Below are 20,456 nucleotides of genomic sequence, written 5' to 3' on the forward strand. Positions count from 1 at the left end.
TAATACTTTCAGTTTGTTACTCTCACATTACCGGGTTGCTTCTACCTTTCCTTGGGCTAAATGGTGAAAGCTCTGTGCGCTTGGGAGAGCCGAAAAGTTACTTCACCACTGTGTTTAACAAACGCTTGAAATTGAACGGTCGGCGTTAAAAGCTAGAACAAAATCAAAGAATTAAAGAGCCGAAACTTACATTTGTCAAACCATATCTTGCTAATATCTGTTATTTAGATGTTATCCTTACTTAAAGGTCTTAAGTAACGGAATTTGCACAAACCGCCGGTCCGAAAGAGCGCCGCGATGCGGCCGTGCTACAAGTGAAGCATATGAAAAAAAAAAAAAAAAAATCTGTACGCAGGAGCAGGCATGCACGTTGTCTTGCTCTATTTATAATGAAGACGCCGTAAGGGATAAAGTGGAGCATAAAGCCACGTCGATTCGAGGATCCTGGAGGTAGTTGAGAAATTCAGGTTTCACCAGCACCTCTTCAGAATGGCGGCTTGTAGCACTTGCTTTGTCATATGCGTCAAATGCGTCAGCTGACGCATTTGACGCTGCCGGCGTTGATAACCCCATAGATCCGCGCGTGGAAGAGTACGTGACTTTTGCCGTGCTGAAAAAGTGAACAGCGACTTGTTCTGTAAGCTCCGAGCATGACGACGGAAATCTTACATTTCTGCTGGCAACCACCACAATTTGAAATATGGGTGAAGAACAGCAGAAACCATTTCTTCCTTTGCACTATAGGTTTTATTTGGCCGAACCTGAAGATAAATATATCTGCAATTGCATCCAAAACTGTTACATATCGGGTTCAGTATGTGCACTTGTCGCCCCGCGTGGGTGTCTCCGTGAACTCCGACTTGGTAAGCAGCTTTTGCAGCTGAGCGTATTTTGTACTATGCGCGTTTACGCGAATTGTGCTCCATTTGTATAGTCGCCAGTTGTACAAACGAGTTTGTTGTCGTTTATAGCACAACGGTGAGCCTGTAACCTCGTCTCCTAATTACGTTACCGAGTGTGCATGCAGAATCACAACGTATAGTTTTCAGGTGACGTCACGGGCGCTATACTTTGGGTGTACATGGTGTAGCTTTCACAGATCCGCAGTGTATGCGGGAACCGCTTTGCGAGGGAAACGCCCAGGCTTTCGATGGACTACGGCAGCCGTACAGAATCCTGCGGGCAACGGACCTGTGATGTCCACGTAGTAGACTCCCTCTTCAGACGCGCGATTGTCGTCTGCCTTCATGTGATACGGCTGCCGTAGTCCACCGGGGATTGAATGTCGATGGGCTATCTTTTCGGGCCCCAAATTCAACGCGAGCGGAGGAAGTCGCAATAGCTCTCGCTGCCGCCGATCCGAAATCGAGAACGGTTATCACAGTCTCCCGCAGTGCCTGTGAACACTATCTTGCAGGGGAAATATCACCTCTTGCCTCCCAAATTCTAAGACGGGCTTCCGCCGATCCAACTCGCACAAAGGTAATCTGGGCTCCTGGCCACCAGGGTCTACGAGGCAATGAGGCCGCTGATGCGGCCGCCCGAGCACTCACACACCGGGCTCCTCATCCTAGCTCTCCTGAATCAGACGCTCATAAACCGCTTCTGCGGTACCGCGAAATCTTAATGCATTACTGGGATAGCCACCGCCTCTACCCGGCACCTGCCAAGGGGCTGAGTAAGGCGGAGGAGCGAACTCATGCGGCGCCTGCTGACAGGAACTCTTCTCTGTCCTGCCATCGCCAAACACTTTGATCCGAACACAGATGGGCGCTGCCCGCACTGTGGAGAGATCTGCGATATCTTTCACATGGTGTGGGCATGTAATCAGCATCCTCGCCTTCCCCCTTCCCCCACCCCCACCCGAGAGGCATGGGAGACTGCCCTCCTTAACAGCTCCACACTGGAGTCCCAAAAGGCTCAGTAAAGCGGGCGCGAGACGGGGCCTCGTCGTGCGGTTTCCCGGACTAAGGATACCGACCATGTAGCGGGGTCTTCTGATCCCCAAACTCTCTCTGAGTATTAAAAAAAAAGTTTTTCATCACCACCACCACAGCCCAGGCTTTCGCTGCACTTCCTGGACCCAGAGATGGCGGCCTCTATGACGTGGGTGCAAACTATGTGCATACGCCGCCTATCTGCCAGGCAAATAACATAGAAAGATTGCCCGTGCCAACGGCACTGACATAGTCTCCTTCTAATACTACTCCATCTATGTTTTCAGTGTGCTGCCACCTGAGTGAGCCCCAAAATCGGCGGCACAATTTTTTGTAGCGAAAGCTACATTGCCCGAACTTGCGATTTCGCTGTGGCGGTGCTCCGAGGAGGCACAGAGACCGACCTTGAGCCGTTGCCTAGCAACCGTCGCAGCTGGCGGACGCCGCGCGCTCGCCGCGCCATCTGGCATGACGTCACACCGCGCGCCTCTCCGCGGAACTGCCGCCGCCGTTTGGCATGATGTCACACCGCTTGCCTCGTCGTTGCGCTCGCCTCCGCTCGCTTCGCCGGCTATGTCGCATGCCTGATAACATGTCGGAGGATTGAAAAGGAGACCTCGTGTGCGCCGCAACCACAGTTGAGGAGGCAGTATGGACGGCGACAAGTCTGCTAAGCAGAAGGAGGCTATAGACATCGGAACGAGATGAAGAGGAAATGAATCCCCCAGGAAACAGAGGAACAGCGTGCCTTAGCTTTCGCTACGTATATCCTGGCATAGCCGAGCTAAACCACTGTCATTTTTTTTCAGTATCCCGTATCGTTACAATACACAATTACACTAAAAAAATGTATTTTCGATACCGACACTTCAAAACTTTAATTTTTGCCAAGCGATACATAATACCGATACTCAAAATTAGGGGTGTGCGAATATTCGAAATTTTCGAATATATTTCGAATATTATATATTTAGTAGTGAGTGAAGAAACTTTATTTCCGCCAGAAGAAGACCCGTGCCCCTCCGGGTCCGCACGCAGGCGTCCGGGGAGGGGCAGCGTCGCAGCTGGAAGACTAGCAACGGTATAGTCGCGTAGCTTCTGCTGCCAGGCGGGTAGCGTATCGTTGTATGCTAAGGTCGGCACTTCTGAGTATGGTCTCCCATTCCTCTGCATTATTGATTCTGCCATATCCTGGGGCACTGGGGCATCTCCATAGTATGTGTTCGAGTGTAGCGATATGCCCGCAGAACTCGCACACCTCCGCATCCTCCCTCGTGTCACCTCCTGTCCAGCTCCTCCAGAGCGGGGATGCGAAGTTTCTAGCTTGGAGTCTTCTCCAGTCATAGGCCTCAGCCGAGCTAAGCGATCTATCCGGAGGAGGATAGATCCTTTTGTTCTTTTTCTGAATGTCTGTGATGCTATTAAAGGTATTGGTTTCCTCTTTAGTGCTGAATTCGTATGAGGTGTCCACGGCTCCCCGGGGTAAAGAGGAGCGGGCGAGCCTGTGGGCGGCCTCGTTTCCAACCAGACCCGAGTGGGCTGGGGTCCAGATAATTTGAATATTGTGGGCTGGGATAAAGTCTTTTAGATATTTAGCCGCCATTTCGTGGATGCGTCCCTTGCTGTAATTTCTAATAGCGGCTTTGCAGTCGCTTACTACGTATTTGGTACCTGGCTGAGTTAGAGCGATCGCTATTGCAACCTCCTCCGCCACAAGGGGTTTTAAGTCAAGGTGTCTTACAACACGTAACGTTCTGCCTGAGTCCCCGACGGCTACGGAGACGGTGTCTCCTAGCGTGCCTACCGCGGCATCAGTGTAGGCCACGGTTCCCTGTGGCATCTTGCCTAGCTTAGCAGTCAGCTGTGCGACCCTGCTTTTCCTTCTGCCTTTGTCGTGGATGGGATGCATGTTTCTAGGTATGGGAGCGATAATAAGATGCTCTCTTATTTCTCTTCCCAGATCTGTTCTGGTGTTCACTGTGCTATCTACGGTTGCCCATTTCGCTAGCTCTAGGTATTTCCTTCCTGCGGGTGTGGATGTTAGCCTTTCGATTTGCGATGTTCTAACCGCTTCAGTCAGTTCTCTCCAATTGTTATGCAGGCCCATTTTCTCCAGTATATCATTGGACGTGGAAATGGGCAGCCCTAGCGCTCGTTTGACACATTTTCTGATGATTGTGTCTAATGCCTTTTCTTCGGTTTTGTTTATTTTCAGGAATGGGGTTGCGTAGCATATCCTGCTAACGATGAAGGCCTGCGTGAGCCTTAGTTTGCTGGACTCTGAGAGTCCTTCCCCCCTTCTAGATACCTTTCTGAAGGCTCTGACGACAAGTTCAGCTTGCGCTTTGAGCTTGTCTAGCGTACTTTTGTTTTTCCCTTTTCTGTTAATATACATGCCTAGGATTCTTATTTCCTCGACAATTGGTATCGTTCTATTTTCAAGTGTAACCTCGATTGCCGGTATCCTTTGACTGCGCTTGCTCATTGCTACAAATAGCTCCGACTTTTGCGGAGAGCAGCTGAGACCCACGCATTTCGCATGCTCGTTAATGATATCCGCTGCCTTCTGTAGCTTTTCTTTCATTTCTGATTCGCCTCCTTTGTTTAGCCAGACATTTACATCATCTGCGTAGAGGCTGATGTTTAAGCCTTCTATCTCTCTAAGCTTGCGGGGAAGGTCCCTCATTACCAGATTAAAGAGAAATGGGGAGAGGACAGCCCCTTGTGGGGTTCCTCTGCATCCCATGGGCAACTCATCGGATGTGATGCCCTGAAAGGTAATGATAGCAGTCCTGTCCCTAAGGAACGATCGGATGTAGTTATAGGTGTTTTTTCCTACAGCTATTTAATATTCGAATTCGATTCGAAATCCAAGTATTCGTGTTGTTTCGAATATTCGACCCGACGCGAATATTCGTATCTAGCCGAATAATCATTGTGAGCACCGGCGTTAATTCCAACCCGCAAGCCCTATCGACAGATACATAACAACATGGCGGCGCCTACACGGAAGGAAAATTCTTTCTTCCTCCAAGGGCCATGCCGTAGCTGACTGCGCTGGCGAGCTTTTTTGTGGCTATACCTGCGAAGCTGGTATAGTCAGAGCTGTGCACGAAGTACCTCGCAATACGTGCCAGGTCAGTGCCAAGTGAGAGGACATTTTCTGAAGCTGGTATAGTCAGAGCTGTGCACGAAGTACCTCGCAATACGTGCCAGGTCAGTGCCAAGTGAGAGGGCATTTTCTGTGGCTGGAGGAGTCGTTTCAGTTAGAAGGGAACTACTTCTGCCTGACCATGTGGTGAAGCTGGTTTTCATTCACGACTACCTTTTACGTCATCTCAGCAACGCGCTTTTGTGCTGATGGCAAGCTAGCCTTAATCAATGCTGTGTACTAGCCATCTTCTCTGATATTTCCACTCTTCTAAGAATAATGTTCGAGACTTTGATACTTTTTGTGCAGCCACACACACCTTTTGTGTTCATTTAATCATCGATAGTTGAACTGTGATGTTCTTGGGTGCCCGAAATAAATGTTTTGTAGTGATTAAATGCGTATGTCCTTGATTATTCAATATTCGATTCGATATTCGGAACTAAGTATTCGTATTCGATTCGTATTCGAAAAATTTGATATTCGCACACCCCTACTCAAAATGCATCGAAAATACACGTGTCTCCGATACTGTCCATGCCTAGCTGAATATGAGCATGTTACGATTTCCCAATCGCACTGAACTCCGCAACGCTTGGTCTGCGATCTACATGTTTTCGCTAGCTCACACAACAACGTAATTGACCAATGAAACGACGGCTGCATTCAAAGAAAATAATTTTGCTGCACTTAAGTTCCCAATATGAAAAAAAGAAAAGGTTGCGGGCACATTTATTGCAGGCATTAAAAAAATTGCAAGGCATTCCTCCATATGTCACTTATACCTTCTCGTTTTAAGGAGGCGGATACGGCAACTTGAATGCAGGAAACACGGGAAAGTAAACATGCACAGGGTCGTCCAGTATAAAAGGGAACACGCGAATTCGAGACAGCCGGGCTTTGCGTAGCGCATGCGCGGAAAGAGAAGCCGGCCGTGCTTACCGCGCATGAGCCTTTGCCGACGGTTGTCGACGGCTCGCGCAGCAGCACTTCGGGAAGCGCAGTGGCCACGCGTTCCCTTTCATATTGAGCTACACTGGACTCACATAATAAATTTCATGCATTGAAACTTGAAAGGTGATTCTCCGCAGCTCGTTCTACCGAGTTCAGTCGCCCAGATAAGCATGCTCTCGAGGCACGGCTAACACATCCACTCAAGCCCTGCTCCTCGCAGCAGACGACGTAACTTGCCTGCCGTCTGCTTGATTACCGGTAAATTACGACCCAAATGAAAATGTTCTGAAGGTTGTTTAATCAACTGTTATCACGTACAGCGCAGCATCCTAACAAACAGGGTCAAGGTAACGTTTTTTTACTGGACGACAATGTGCGCGTGTGTTTGTGTGGAGAAATGTTTTTGTTTTATTTGGGAATGTGCGAAACTGTCACTCGAACATTGTTGGAGTTCACCGTGGCCGTGTCAACGCGCGATTTTGGTTTATAGCATCCAAACAACAGCAAATAGGAAGAAACGAAAGCACCTCATTCCTAGGCATTCCACTGGTGCGTTCCGCTCCTTTCCAAGGAGCTTTATTTGGGAGCGAAGACTGATGTCTCGGGTGTTGTAGCGAAAGGAAATGGTTTTGCACAGGGATGCATCCACACGCAGTGGAAATGAATCACATTGAACCAGGTGAGTTGGGAACGACAGCGCGCGGAAACAATGTGATTTAAACAACGTTCGCTCTACCGCGCTTAACAAAGCGCACAACACAGGAGCGAACGAATACCGTGAACACATAGCCCTAGCCGACGAGTCTGCGGCTGTCACCATCGTCAGCGCTGTCATGTAACCCATGACTTTTGAACACACTTTGAGCGAAGGCAGAAATCTCCGCCGAACACTCAGCTTATTTCTTCATTTCAATTTCCTTGGCTCACTCGGAGCTAACACTCATCGAAGATTCGTCGGCACCATGGTGGCTGACGTACAAAGGATGGTGACAACACGTGGTGCATGTACGACCGTGTATGTGTACATTTTATTTTTTTTTATGTGGGGTGATGAGAATGTGCTGTGCAACACACAACAATGAGCGGAGTTGCTTCTTTAAACCGGGTAACGCCAAGTAATCCATACCACCTCGCGGAAATATGTTTCCTTGAAACTGTCAACACGCGTGCTTGAAGAAAAAAAAAAAATGCCCGGCAAGATATCAAAGAAGATCTGCTGCCTCTCGCCGTAAAGTTGACGCAAAGCACAGACAGGACCGAGCGCAAGTTGCGTTGGCCACACGTCGCGAGACTGCCGCTGTTCGGGGTCTTGATGCGGACGTGCGCTTTCCGTTAGCTTCGGACGGATGGGCAGTGTGTCCATTGCAACACCGTGATCACCACATTTACTGCTTGCACAACGCAAACTGTCACTGCTCCTCCGGGAAGAGTCCTGCAGACTACCTCCCGTTATGTGCGCGATACTCACAAGCATCCCCCACTTCGGCCCGCTATAATGTGTAGCAAGAGTGCACAAAATTCTGGATGTGCAAGGCCCCTTAACAGCATACTGTTCGCGAGAAAAGGATCTAAGACGACACAAACAAAACTTGTCTCTAACAATGGACAGAGAAGAAAGAAAAAGAAACAAGCAGACAGGGAGGTTAAGAAGAGAACTTGGTGTATATCCACGAGACCATAGAGTTTCCTACTATTACCTAGAGGAAAAGCTGGCGCGCTGCACTTCAGGTATACCCATAGAGTTTCTTACTACTACCTAGAGGGAAAGCTGGCGGCGCTGCACTTCAGCCACCATGGACGCCCAAAGCATCATGGGGCGGTGAGCTACTTGTTGCGGCACAGTCGTAATTTCTCGGGAACATGGAGTGGCACTACTAAGATTTTTCATCCCGAAAACGCTGTTCGTGTGTGCGCAGACGACTTTCGCGCGAACGCAGTGGGCAAAACCCATAGTAGTGAAAACGCGATGACACACGACGCCAATAAAAGGTTTCACTTTTCCGAAATGCCATTAAAAAACCTCTTATAGTATTTAGGCAACGACATCTTTTTTGAAAACATATTTACTTTTAAAAGTGCGCCTGTTAAGTACGAAATATTAGTTTTTATTGTGTTCAATACTCGGCCAATAGGAGAGCGAGTCGTCTCTGATTTTAGGCAAACTTTGCACTTAAATGCATTTCTGCTCGTTTGTTGCAATCATTAGACAAGATTTTCAATGTTAGGACGTTTGTAGTTATCAAGCAGCTTTATTTTTCTATTATTTTTTGGCCAAAAGTTGCAGTTCCGCAACAAGTAGCTCACCGCCCCATGATGCTTTGAGCGCCCATGGTGGCTGAAGTGGTTTCGAGGGGTCGCCATGCAAACTCCTATAGACGGGCTGCCAGCTTTCCCTCTAGGTAATAGTAAGAAACTCTATGGGTATACCATGGGCGCTCAAAGCATCATGGACCGGTGAGCTACATGGTGCGGGACAGACGGATTTTTTCGGGAACACAGAGTGGCGTTACTGAGATGTCCCATTCCGAAAACGCTGTTCTCCGTGTGTGCGCGCATACGTGTTGCTGTAGAGAAGAGCCGTCTAACGGCGCGCCCCGCGCGCAGACGGCTTTGGCGCGAATGTAGTGCGCAAAAGCCATAGCGAAAACGCAACAGCACACGACGCCAATAAAAGGTTTTCTTTTCCCAAGTGCCTTAAATAAACCCCTTAAAGTGTTTAAGCAGCAACATTTTTTTAAAAACAAATTTCTTTTTAAAAGTGCGCCTGTTAAGCACGAAGTATTAGTTCCTGTAGTGTGTAACGCTTGGCCAATAGGAGAGCGAGCTATCTCTTATTTTGGGCAAACTTTGTATTCACATGCTTTTCTGCTCATTTGTTGCAATCATTAGACAGGATATTGAATGTTAGGACATTCTTTATTATCAAACAACGTCTATTTTAGCATTGTTTTTTGGCCAAAAGTTGTGGTTCTGCAGTCGGTAGCTCACCGGCCCATGTTGCTTAGAGCGCCAACGGTGGCTGGAGTAGTCTTGAGGAAGCTCCATGCAAACTCCCATAAATGCGGCACTAGCTTTCCCTTTAGGTAATAGTAAGAAACTCTATATGCACGAGCCAGTTCGCTTTGGAACCGGCTCGCTACTCCGCGGTTCGCCGCGTGCTATTGGCCGCTTCGCCGCGTGACGTCAGGCCGGCTGCCGTCACGTGGCGAAGCGGCCAATAGCGCGCGGCGAACCGCGTAGAAGGGAGCCGATTCTGGGGCGAAGTGTCTCGAGGAGATACCCCCTGGCGACAACAAAGCACTTTGCTCTTTCTACAAAGAATGTGAGGCGTGGTACACCAACTACGGTTATGTACAAACGATTATCTACGGGCTTTTGTGTATCAGAGAGGTGCTCTTTGCGTCGTCTGCGGCGACAAGACAAGAGAAGCTGGCGTACGTGTCCGCGACTTGTGGTCTGTTGCGGGCTTCGGGCCAAGTCAGTCACACTTGGAGAAGAACTGCCCGCTGCAAGGGCTCGTCCAATGATTAAGCACGCGCGCCACACCTCACACTTCCGATGACGTCAGCAGGGGCGAAGAGTTCGGCGCTCGACTCAGCCACTCGCTCTTGTCCCTTGGGAATGGGGGTGAGCTCTCTTTCTCGGAGGTATACAGCCAAAAGAAAACGGCTTCTTCTGGTCGATTCTAAGTGAAGCCCAGGCGTGAGCAACAAACGATGCAACGCACGCTCCGAAGGAACAGCGCACACATACCCACAGTCAAACTTAACACTAGCAGGTTCTCGAGGAGGCCTTATTATTGCGACACGAAACACTCTGTAAACACCCCGTCGCATACTTACGTCTGAAAGAATGCAATAACAAGCGAGAGCGGCAACAGTGTTACGAGACAACCGAAAAAACAGAGGTTAATGGTCTTGTAGCTTCCTATAAATGAGCTGCATGGCTGGATTCGCAATGTTCATTCGCTTTTGTAAGCGTCTGACCATGTAGGCTTCTTTCTGACCGCTTTGCGCCTTCTGAGATCCCTTTCTGGGAGTTTTGCGAATCTGGCTACAAGGAGCTGAACAAGGCATCAAGGAGCTGAATGAAAGCTTTTCCCCGGAATGAACTCCAAGATCGCAACAGCGGGTTGCTGTGCGAGTGATACTGCTGTTCTTGAGCAAGGCGCCTGCCCAAGCTTGAATTGGTTCTGAAGGAAGCTGGAAGGCCATGACGACTAGAGCCTTTTCGGTCATATAACGCAATGTACCGCTCTAAAAATGCATTTAGGCGCGGAACAATACCGTATATATCTTGGGACTTGTTGCCTTTGGTCGTCACCTGCATACCAGCTGTAAGCCAGTGTTACTCTGAAGAAGGCATTCACTCGGAAACGTTCTCATGGTTTACAAGTTTTCGGTTCGCCATCCAGACGGCCGGCAAGTACTATGCTATCTCATTTTCCTCTTACAGCTTTTTGATCAAAGCACTTCTTTTGCAGACAAAACCTCACAACTGATGTGCAAATGATTTGACCCACTGGTCATATTTGTTCAGCGGCACCAAGACTGGCTTTACAAAAGGGCTAGAGATGTCTGGAACCTGTAGACCCTACTCGCGGATTTCTGCCGAAGGCTATGGATTTCATCCTCGCAACATGTGCGCAACATACACATCCACTCAAAACTCTTCAGGCCACATGGTTTGCTTCTGCGTAGTATAGTGCAAGAGTTACAGCACCACAAAAGACAGAAACTCATTAAGGGGGAGGACGAGTGCTCTCCTTACATTGAGAGATAATTAAGGCTTCAAAAGGAGGGGGGGGGGTGCAGTGTCAAAATTATCTCAATTTGACTCAAAAATCTACATTTCAGGCCCTATTCCCCTGCAGCAGCTCGAAAACTCAGGCAGTCTGGAAAAAGCGAGACAAGTTTCGTTCTTGAAGTTCCCTGAAGCGTTACTAAGATTTCCCGCATGTAACATCACGGAAAGGGGGTGGGGGAGATGGGGTTGAGTAGGAGGCGACAAGTTCTCCACCACAGAGCTGAAACGCAAACCTTGCGGCGTGAAGATTTTTTGCTTTGGTTGTACGCAAGGTTTTTAAAATGTTTGTTTCTAGTACAACAGAACTCTATATCCCCACATGTTCTTTGTAGCTTGCATTTGTGAAAAGTGCGACGGGAAGTGTACAGTGATAACAACAAAGACATACATTCGGAGGCGTCATTGAGTGCGTACGTGCACATGCAGCTGAGCGAAGTGCCACCATATTTACAACGTGCGATTCCTCTTGGTTATTCCAGCTCTGTGACCGAAAAAAGAAATATGTTCCGAGCTCATTAGCAAACTCACTGGTGCGTACATTTGAGAGTGCTGAAAGAAAAAAAGGAAAGAAAGAAAGGGTACTGCAGCTACTTCGATTGATTCCCATTTTCCATGCTGACTCGTTTCACGTAGGAACTGTGACCACATCGGGCCAAGCCGCGGTGTCACAAAAACACAAGGTCGCTAACTCTACAGGGCACACCTAAGTTGCGAAATGAACGCACGAGAGAAAAACGCACGACACTCAACAACAAACACCCTGTGCAAGTAAAAAGGTCGACATATTCCGAGATTTAGCATGCAAACACAAGAACACCAAGGGAACGTAATCTTTTTTTTTTTTGTTTCAACGACTCGATGGACCCGTATGGGGAGCGCACACACACATCTCGATTCGTTCGTCGCTGAAGGCGGTTATCTCCAGGGGCGCACCAACACTGAGCACAACATACTCGTCCTCGAGCGCTTGCAAGAGCCACAAGTCGTCTGAGGCAGTGGTGAGCAAGTACGGTGTGAATGAAGACGCGCTTGTTGCGGGCAAAGCGCCTATCTCCGACAGGGATAAAAGAGCGACCATCGTCTAAGTGGTGCAGAGCCGACGGCTGCCAACAGTTGCAAAGCGGTGGCTCACATGTCTTAACACCACTTGCTTCCACGACAGCGTTTAGCCGAAGGACAGAAAAATGTGCCTGCACTTGCGATAGTACACTTTAAACAAAAAGGAGTAAAAAGGGGGTAAGCAGTGTTGTACACTTTAAACACAAATACGCCTATATGGGAGTAAGACATCCTCCAGTGGGGGTGTGCTAGAGGATAGTTTACTACTTTTTAATCCTTGCTATTTTGAGTGTAGCACGAACCCTTTTATGAAAGGGCGTGCACTAGAGCACAGCTTACTCCCCTGTTACTCCCATATAGGCGTATTCGTGTTTAGTGCGTATCAATGTCACTCAGTCATTTTTCTTTTTCTGTTCAACGATGGATGAGCTATTCCTGCGAGATACAATAGTGACATGACAGAGGGAGGAGATCGGAGTGACGTAGTTCATTTGGGGCCTGCTGACCAATGGCTGCTCTCCGTGATTATGAAGAGATGCCCAACAGTTGCGCCCTTTCGGCGTCTGCAGGACTGACGCCTGGTTCAGAGATACAGAGTGCGTTATAAAAAAGAGCAGAATGTACACGGTGAGTAAATACCTTGTGTGCGTTCACTGACGCTACGGCAAGTGATGGCATAGACAGCCATGCATGACTCAGGTTTGGGCACACATTCTTGGGTGATGAGAGGACCGGAGACAGAACGCTTGAGATCGTTTTTCAGAAACGTACGAACTTGCTCTTTGGAAATTTCAAGCAGGTACAAAAGCTGCTTCGTGTTGGCACTGTATATAAAAAGGAAAACCTACCGTGTATTATCAAAGAAGCACTTTGCACCGGGGGACGTCGGGCATCGCTTAATAAAGTTGGCGACAGTTTTTTCCTCGCACGAAATAACAACCACCAATCATCTATTGCAGTGAGCTGCTATATTGGTCTGAGATAATGAAATGCACCCATAGGACGACTAGGATGCTGATGACTTCACTCTGGACACAGCCAGGGAAGGGGAACATTTAATGGATTTGGGAGCAGTACTTCCCTAGCAACCAGTGTCCAGAGGAGTAATCCTGTCTCAATTACATGACCATGAATGAGCGCAGCTATTCGAAAATTTTCACTGCATATTTCGTTCAATGAAGTGTTAATATCAGCCGGTTGCAAACCGCACAGAATGAATTTGCACTCGCTGAGAGTAGAAACGGGTCGGACTGCGCATGTGGACAATGAAATTTTGATGCAGATTTTCAATTCGCACTCTTTTTTTTTTCAGCACGCGCAAAGGCTTTTGCTTCTCTATAACCTTATTGAAACTTTCTACACTGGCCCTGTTCGCTGAAGTACTGGAATCCCGTGATAGAAGTCTGATTTTTAAAAGCAAATCAATTAAATTCCATTTTGCTCATTAAACACAGTTTTCTATAGCCTCGGCATTTCCCATTTGCCACCATGCAGCCAAACTTCCAGGAAATTCCAAACATGCGAGCCTCAAGTTCCTGAACTTGTATTTCATCATAGCATCATTCGAAAAGCCGTACTGTATTTAAAATCGAGGTTTTAAAATCGGCCTGAGGTTTTTCGGTATTTTTGTGCCCTCTTTTTGATCACGAAGCAAGTTGCAAACACAGAGCGCCTTCTAGCTTCTTTTGACAAATACTTGATCATAACAGCTATAGTCGGATACAACTTAAAGTGAAGCTCCGCCCACACTAAGCCTCCGCGCAGAGAATTCCTCCACGACAAAAAAGTAGTCCGCTGCTTAAACGTTTCTTTTGACCTAAACAAGAAGCTTACCACAAGAAAAAAATTATGAGCTCTAGAATTTTGATACAGGGATTGCTTGCTATAGTCAAATATTAAAAAGCTGATTTCATTCGCTCTTGGAAATGACCAGCGGAGTAATACAGGACGCCGCGGACTGGGGCCCAGTGTTAGCAACTGCTGTTTTTTTTTAGTTGTATCCTACTGTAGGGGCAAGTGAAATAAACGCGTTTTGTCATCTATGCAGCCAGACCTAAACCACAATTTTTTTCAAAGATACCAAAGACGATTAATCCTATCGTGGACAATCCAAATACTCTGTCTCACCAGTTTGCGTGCAGTGGTGAATTAAAGCTTAGAGTCGCGGCTCACCCAATCAGAGGAGGAAGCGTGTTCAACCAACGTACATGTTGCTCTAGGCGCGTTCGCCGAGTGGAAATTTTCTCCAATCTCCCGCAGTGTCGAAGTGACGGAATGCAGAAATTTCCTCAAATTCTGTGTCTAAAAATCGGCGGTGGCACAATAAATCAACTGTATATAATTTGGTGCAGACGTAAGGCTTGCCCGAGTTATGAGATTACCGCGTTAAATGCAACGAGTCAAATTCCGCGCAAACTCTGCTTTACTGCTCGTACTGCACGAAATGAGTGAGACGGAGTTTCAGTTCTCACTCAACCGGTGCAACGAACCCCGTTTTCCGAAGCTCGTTCCTGAATGGTTCCGCACACTGCGAGACTAATACACAGTTCCTCGCAGTATTGCCGAAGGTAGAGCCGCTGCCCCTATTCCGCTGCCGTCCACGGCGCAGAAGATGGCGACAGAGGCGGATGGTGCACACAACAGTCGACACCGCAGCACGGCGCAGGCGACGCGTCGCAGCGCGATCACGGCGGCACAGCAGAGACGCTCTTGTGGCGGCGGCAGCGGTCAGGGGCTCGCGGAGGAGGAGAACAGCACGATGCAGGTGGCCACGGCGATGGAGAGGATGAAGGCGGCCAGCAGGAAGCGGTCGCACACCACGGCCACCTGGTGCCACTCTCCGCGCACCGCGTCCCGCCGGTCGCGCTCGGCCACGCGAAGCTCGTTCTTCTCGATCGTCTGGTACACCTGCGCCACAAGAGGAGCACACCACTGTGAACAAGGTGGTGAGGCGCGAGCACTGGTGTGTCGTTCTGGGGCATCGCGTTTTCCCCTGTCCGCAATGTGAGCTTTGCGGAGCGACCGCTATGAGCGCGCTTCAGTCGTATCGGATAGAGAGCCTACATGTCGCGCAACATGTAGGCTCCCTAGTATCGGAAACCGGATAGGAGTACAGGAGGAAGGCTTGTGCAGCCGCCGCATGGTGAACTAGGAGCGCCGCTGTGTGATAGTGGCGCCACAGCCGGTGCGGTTGCCGCCGGGCTTGCATCATTATTTCTAGACATGGAAGGAAAAGGGCTGCTCTGCGTCGCACGCGCGGTCGAGAGGGCCAACGTTTATCCCGCAGAGATCTGGAGCGACATGCTGCATAATTAGCGCAGTCACTTGCACAGGCCCGTCCAGGCACGCGCGGACAGGCTTAAAGCTGCCGTTGATTTCGCCCATTTCGCTACAAGCGTAAATTTCGTTATGCAAGAACCTCAATGTTGGAAAAATCTGTCCGACTGAAGCCTTGGTTGGCAGGTGGCAAAGCGGAGAGAAATAAATCCGGACGCAGAAGGAAAGCTGGGAGAGAAGAGGATGGAAGGCGACGGGTGTGGAGAGGCGGTGGCGTGCCACACTGATTGCTGGATTGGATCGGAAGAGTGGCGCGGGGGTACGGAGTATAAGACGGTGGTGTTCTGGATCCCGCCAACTCGTCACTGTATAGGCCACCTGGAAAGTAGAAGCTTAGGACAGTATAAGCATGACCCTGCATCTGACACCACCGCACGTGTCGCATGCGTCCCCCAAGCAGCAAGATTTACGGCTGTGCTTCGGCCGCCGGAGGGGCAGATGGCGCAATTTGGAGTTAAAAACGAGTCATGCACTCCCACGGTTACGTCGGCCGAGGGTATACAGCGGTATTCTATTGCCATCCTAACAGCGGTGCTTGGTCGAGATACCCAAGAATGTTGCTCATTAGCACAGTGATAGTATTGACTAAATCGTGTTTAGTGTGCCATGCATGCATATATGCGAGAAAAAAAGTGAGCAACGTCATAACTATTCTGAATGAGTCGAAACCGCGCGGTCCTAATCAGGCCTGAACGAGTCCATCGTACTCAGGAATCACTACAGGCTCCACTTGTACCAGCGCTCGAAATGTAGTGGTCGGTACCTGAGACAGCGGTGTTCTGGAAAAAATAAAGGCGACGACACAGAATAAAAGAGGCCAAGCAGCACGAAAAACTCGGTGACTTCACTCTCCATGTCCGCTTCTGGTAACAATCAAAGCTTCGCCAGTATGCGACAGTCGTGCACGTCGTCGCGGTGTGTTCTGTCCGGTGTCGATTGAAATCGCGGGGGCAACAGTGCGCAGATACCTTGGCGAGCACCCGCAGGAACTGCTTCTCGAACTCGTCCGAGGAGCCGTCGACCGCGGGGCCGGGGACCGGCGGCGGCGGCACCCCGCCACCCAGCATGCCTCCGAGGCCGGCGCAGAACTCCTTGCGGTGGCGGAGCCGCGGCGAGAAGTTGTACCTCTCGATGTGGTCCAGCTCCAGCTTGTCTGAGTCCAGGGACGGACTCGGCGGCTGCATCCGCGAAGACTTGCTCGAGTCGCGCGACGAATCGTGCCGCTGGTGGTGGTGGTTCTGCGGTTAGGTTAGGAGGAGAGCTTCCGTTCGGTCAAGGCGCATTGCGTGTCGTGCGCAGACACAGAGAGAGACTTTTCATTGCTGCTGGCGATATTAGTACCTTAAAACACCCAGCAAGCTCCACCTAAAATTGGAAGATAATCATGAAATATTGGAGGATGGGCGCTTTTTAGATCCAGGCGTCAAAAAATGCATAACGGGCACATGATAGTGTGGGCCCTTGCTTGGTCCGACGACCGATCATTAAATTCAAGATGGCGGCCGCCGGAGAAGAGGGGGGGGGGGGGGTGCTCGGTACTGCATGAACACACAAAATGCCAGAGGAAGGATTCGAACAATTTACTAGAAGACATGAGAAACCGAATGATTCAAGCTTCGGTGTGCAGTCTGAATGATCTCATTGCAGAGTTCACCCTCCACCCGCCGCGATAAGCGTAGTGGAGATACCGAACAACAAGCGCTTAATGTGCCTTTCCTGTGATTTTGAACTTCTTGTGGACACGGGACATAATCACATGTGCGCTTCCTTGTTTTTTTTTTTTAAATTTTTTTAGAGGAAAATTCAAAATCTTGCAAAAAAAAGGGGGGGGGGGAGCTTATTCGAGTATGGGCGGATGCTTGGTATTTTACGACATGTGTTTGACATGCCACTCCAGATAGGAATGATGGACGTTCACACTCAATGGTATTCGTAATGGAGTCCTATGTGTATGTCTCTCAAAGTTCTCTTGTGATTATCGTCCTTTGTCTTTAAAGTCAGCAGTGCCTCCATCGTAAGCGAGCGAAGGCGGCGTCAATGTCTAAGGCCTAACATACTGCACTCTGACAGTGCGACAGCAGGACAGTGTGACCGGCTGCACTAGGAAAGACCGCGCATTTCTGTAAAGAGATGCTGACAAAACATTCATAATCACTTGTTCAGTGTTTTTCCCCCAAGGTAAATAAATTTCCGGATATCATAAATGTGTTGACCTGTAAGGGTACAACCTCGAAGGAGAAATGCTGGCACGACCGCTTTATGAAGCGCTGCGCTGTACGGTTAGGATAGGGTATGTCAACAGGGTAAGTTGTAGAGATACGGAAGATGCCTTTGATGATGATGATGGCGAGGATGATAATATGCATGCGTACCTTTCGCTCATCCGAGCTGGGGGCGCAACAACCGAGCAGCAGCAGCCGTGCCAGGAAGCCCAGCACGAGCCGGCGCAGTCCCCTGGGCACCTCAGCGCCTCGGGCTCCCCGGTGGTGGAGGCTGAGCGTCACCACGCTCAGCGCTGTCGTGCACGCCACCACGCACGTGCTGAGGCCGTAGTACACGCCTGCGACGCGGCCCCGCCCCGCGAACCATTGCGGCATCAGAAAGATTTCTTGCCGATTAGGATTACTGATTAGTCATCTGCATCCTGAACCAACATGGCTAGTTATCGCATAAACTTATCGCATTAAAAACAACTCCCTCGGGCAACAGCTCCCTCGGGCTTTGTAAGGCACGGTGTGAGTTAAGTGTTACGCTATTTCAGCAAAAAAAAAAAAAAAGGAAAGTACCATTGCATTTAGTACAAAATCTCCGATGCTTGTTTTAGGTAACAGGATATGATATCTCAAGATCCGAGAAAAGATGTTAAGTTGGTTCCCCTTACATGTCATACCTAACGATAGATTGCCAAAATTTTATTGTTGTAGAAATTAGCAAAATGGTGGTATCCTCTATTCTAAACTGCTGGCTCCACTGGATACGAAGATGAGCTCCACGTGCACGCTCTCATCATGAGATTTATGTGTTGATTTGGGCGTATTGGCAGGGAGACTGAGAGGCAGACGGCCTCATTTTGTCGCAATGGAACGAACGTTTCACAGACGATCAATGAAACAGTGCAGCCGCAGTTTGCAACCGTATATGGGCAACAGACGAGACGAGAGGTGTTGCTACGTTTATACAAAATCTTTATAGTTGCTTGCTTGCTTAGGCACCACGACTATAGGGTTGGTAGCTTGTCATTTACGAAACAGCAAATATTTATCACTGCGCCCTCCCGTTGCTAACCCTGTTTGAAGATGCGTTTCGTGTCGTATGACGAAAGAACACTAGCGGCGAAATCTGCCTATAGTTCTTAAACTTCACTGCTCGCGCTGTGTGCGCGAAATCCTGGCTAAAGGAAGTGAACATCCCTATCCGAGCATGCAAGTTCGGTGCGATATGGCTTTCACACCCTACGACAACGGCAAATTATTGGATTTCATCTCCCATTGCCGACCTTAAAACAGGTTTTTAATGTTAGTTGCGCACACAGCTTAGAGGTCGCGCGAGCGGATTCCCAGTTCACTTCGCCGTTTATAAATATTTCGTACGCAAGTATTAACTTGGCCCGGTATATTATTTACTCAATTTTTCCTGCGGGGTGTTACTTCGAGTATGATGACAGGAAACGCGAAACAGCTCCTCGTGGCCCTTCGTGGTCTCTTTAGCGGGCAGTCCCGCAGAGACGGGGCGCGGCAGACGCCCGCGGCCACTCACTCAGGAGGGGCACGGAGGCGGCCGGCGGCAGGCTGTCTCGCACCACGACCAGGAACACGGCCAGGCAGAGCAGAGTGTTGATGCCCAGCGTCACCTTCTCTCCCGACTCGCAGGGCACCAGGAAGCCCAGCAGGGCTAGCGCATTCACCACCACGCACGGGAACACCAGGTGCAGCAGCTGCGAGCCCGGCCGACGCCGCAGCCGAAGGGTGTACGTGACGCCCCGGTAGGGAGGCGACGCCGCAGCGCCACCGAGGACGTCGGCGGTGTCCTCGCCGGCCGCCGTGGCGGTGGACGGCGCCGCCGAAGAGGAGGCGGCGAGCGGTGCGCCGTCGGGCGCCGGGTGCGCCTGGGTCGAGACGGTCATCTCGAGCAGCTCGAACTCGCCGTGCCTGAGGAAGCGGCCCAGGCCGTCCGTTGTCTGAGCCGGTTCCAGTTCCACCTGCGAGGCAGGAACATCCCGTCGGCAAACCTGGTTACTGCCTTGGGTTACGAGGCGAAACTGGAGAACTGTAAGTCTAGGAAGGCCTCTTTCCCCATCTTTCCATACTTCCTTTTCCTTATGCCCTTCCCTTCCGTCTTCGCCTTCTCTCTGTGTATAATGCCATCTGGCAAGAGGAAGAGGGTGCATAATATACACATTTCTCCCTCTTCCAATTGCGACAGCACTCAGCGGTCACTTCGTGGGGCTACGGGCCCGTCTGTCCTTGTTATAGGTCTGGTCTGTATCGGTTCCAGAACTTCCACATGTGTGATAGAAACCCCATTGGCGAAAGGCATGGGAAGTGGCGGTCATTCGGATACCTCCAAGCGCGATAGAATTCGAATAACACCATCTGCCGGGCTAGTTCAGCGCTCTGTACTATCTTCTCCTACTTCTTCCTCTGTTGTGCTCGCTCTGCTGATACATATGGATAGAATTCGAGTGGTCATTTTTCAGGCCTTCAGGCCCGTACGCCAATATGTCAGCATCGCGATCATCATCATCATTATCAACTTTATTAAACCATATTCACGATATCAATCAGGTGATAGAGAAATGCGCAGAATATAACCAGCCCCTATATATAGCGTTCATTCATTACGAGAAAGCATTCGACTCAGTAGAAACCTCGGCAGTCATGCAGGCATTGCGGAATCAGGGTGTAGAAGAGTGTTATGTGAAAATATTGGAAGATATTTGTAACGATTGCACAGCTACCATAGTTCTCCATAAAGTCAGCAATAAAATTCCAATAAGGAAAGGTGTCCGGCAGGGAGACACGATCTCGCCTATGCTATTCACTGCCTGTTTACAGCAGGTATTCCGGGGCCTGAAATGGGAACAGTTGGGGATAAGAGTTAATTGAGAATACCTCTGCGATTTGTTGATGACATTGCCTTGCTAAGTCATTCAGGGCATGAACTGCAAAACATTATCAATGAATTAGACAGGCAGAGCAGAACGGTGGGGCTAA

At 49.5% G+C, this 20,456-nt stretch overlaps 1 protein-coding gene across 1 annotated transcript in view; it reads right to left on the reverse strand.

Moving 5' to 3' along the window:
- Positions 1-9,286: 9,286 nt before the first annotated feature.
- Positions 9,287-20,456, reverse strand: part of LOC149340479 (neuronal acetylcholine receptor subunit alpha-10-like) — a 333,173-nt gene continuing 322,003 nt past the window's right edge. Inside the window, exons 8-11 of the mRNA XM_089549256.1 lie at positions 19,000-19,441; positions 17,616-17,803; positions 16,212-16,481; positions 9,287-14,814 (exon numbers count right to left, since the gene is read on the reverse strand). Coding sequence (XP_089405382.1) covers positions 14,635-14,814; positions 16,212-16,481; positions 17,616-17,803; positions 19,000-19,441 — 1,080 coding nt within the window. The 3' untranslated portion in view covers positions 9,287-14,634. The remainder of the gene's footprint in view (positions 14,815-16,211; positions 16,482-17,615; positions 17,804-18,999; positions 19,442-20,456) is intronic.

The sequence above is a fragment of the Amblyomma mixtum genome, chromosome 6, assembly GCF_055824585.1.
Source record: "Amblyomma mixtum isolate Tamu chromosome 6, ASM5582458v1, whole genome shotgun sequence".
In the NCBI taxonomy this organism is placed as follows: domain Eukaryota; kingdom Metazoa; phylum Arthropoda; class Arachnida; order Ixodida; family Ixodidae; genus Amblyomma; species Amblyomma mixtum.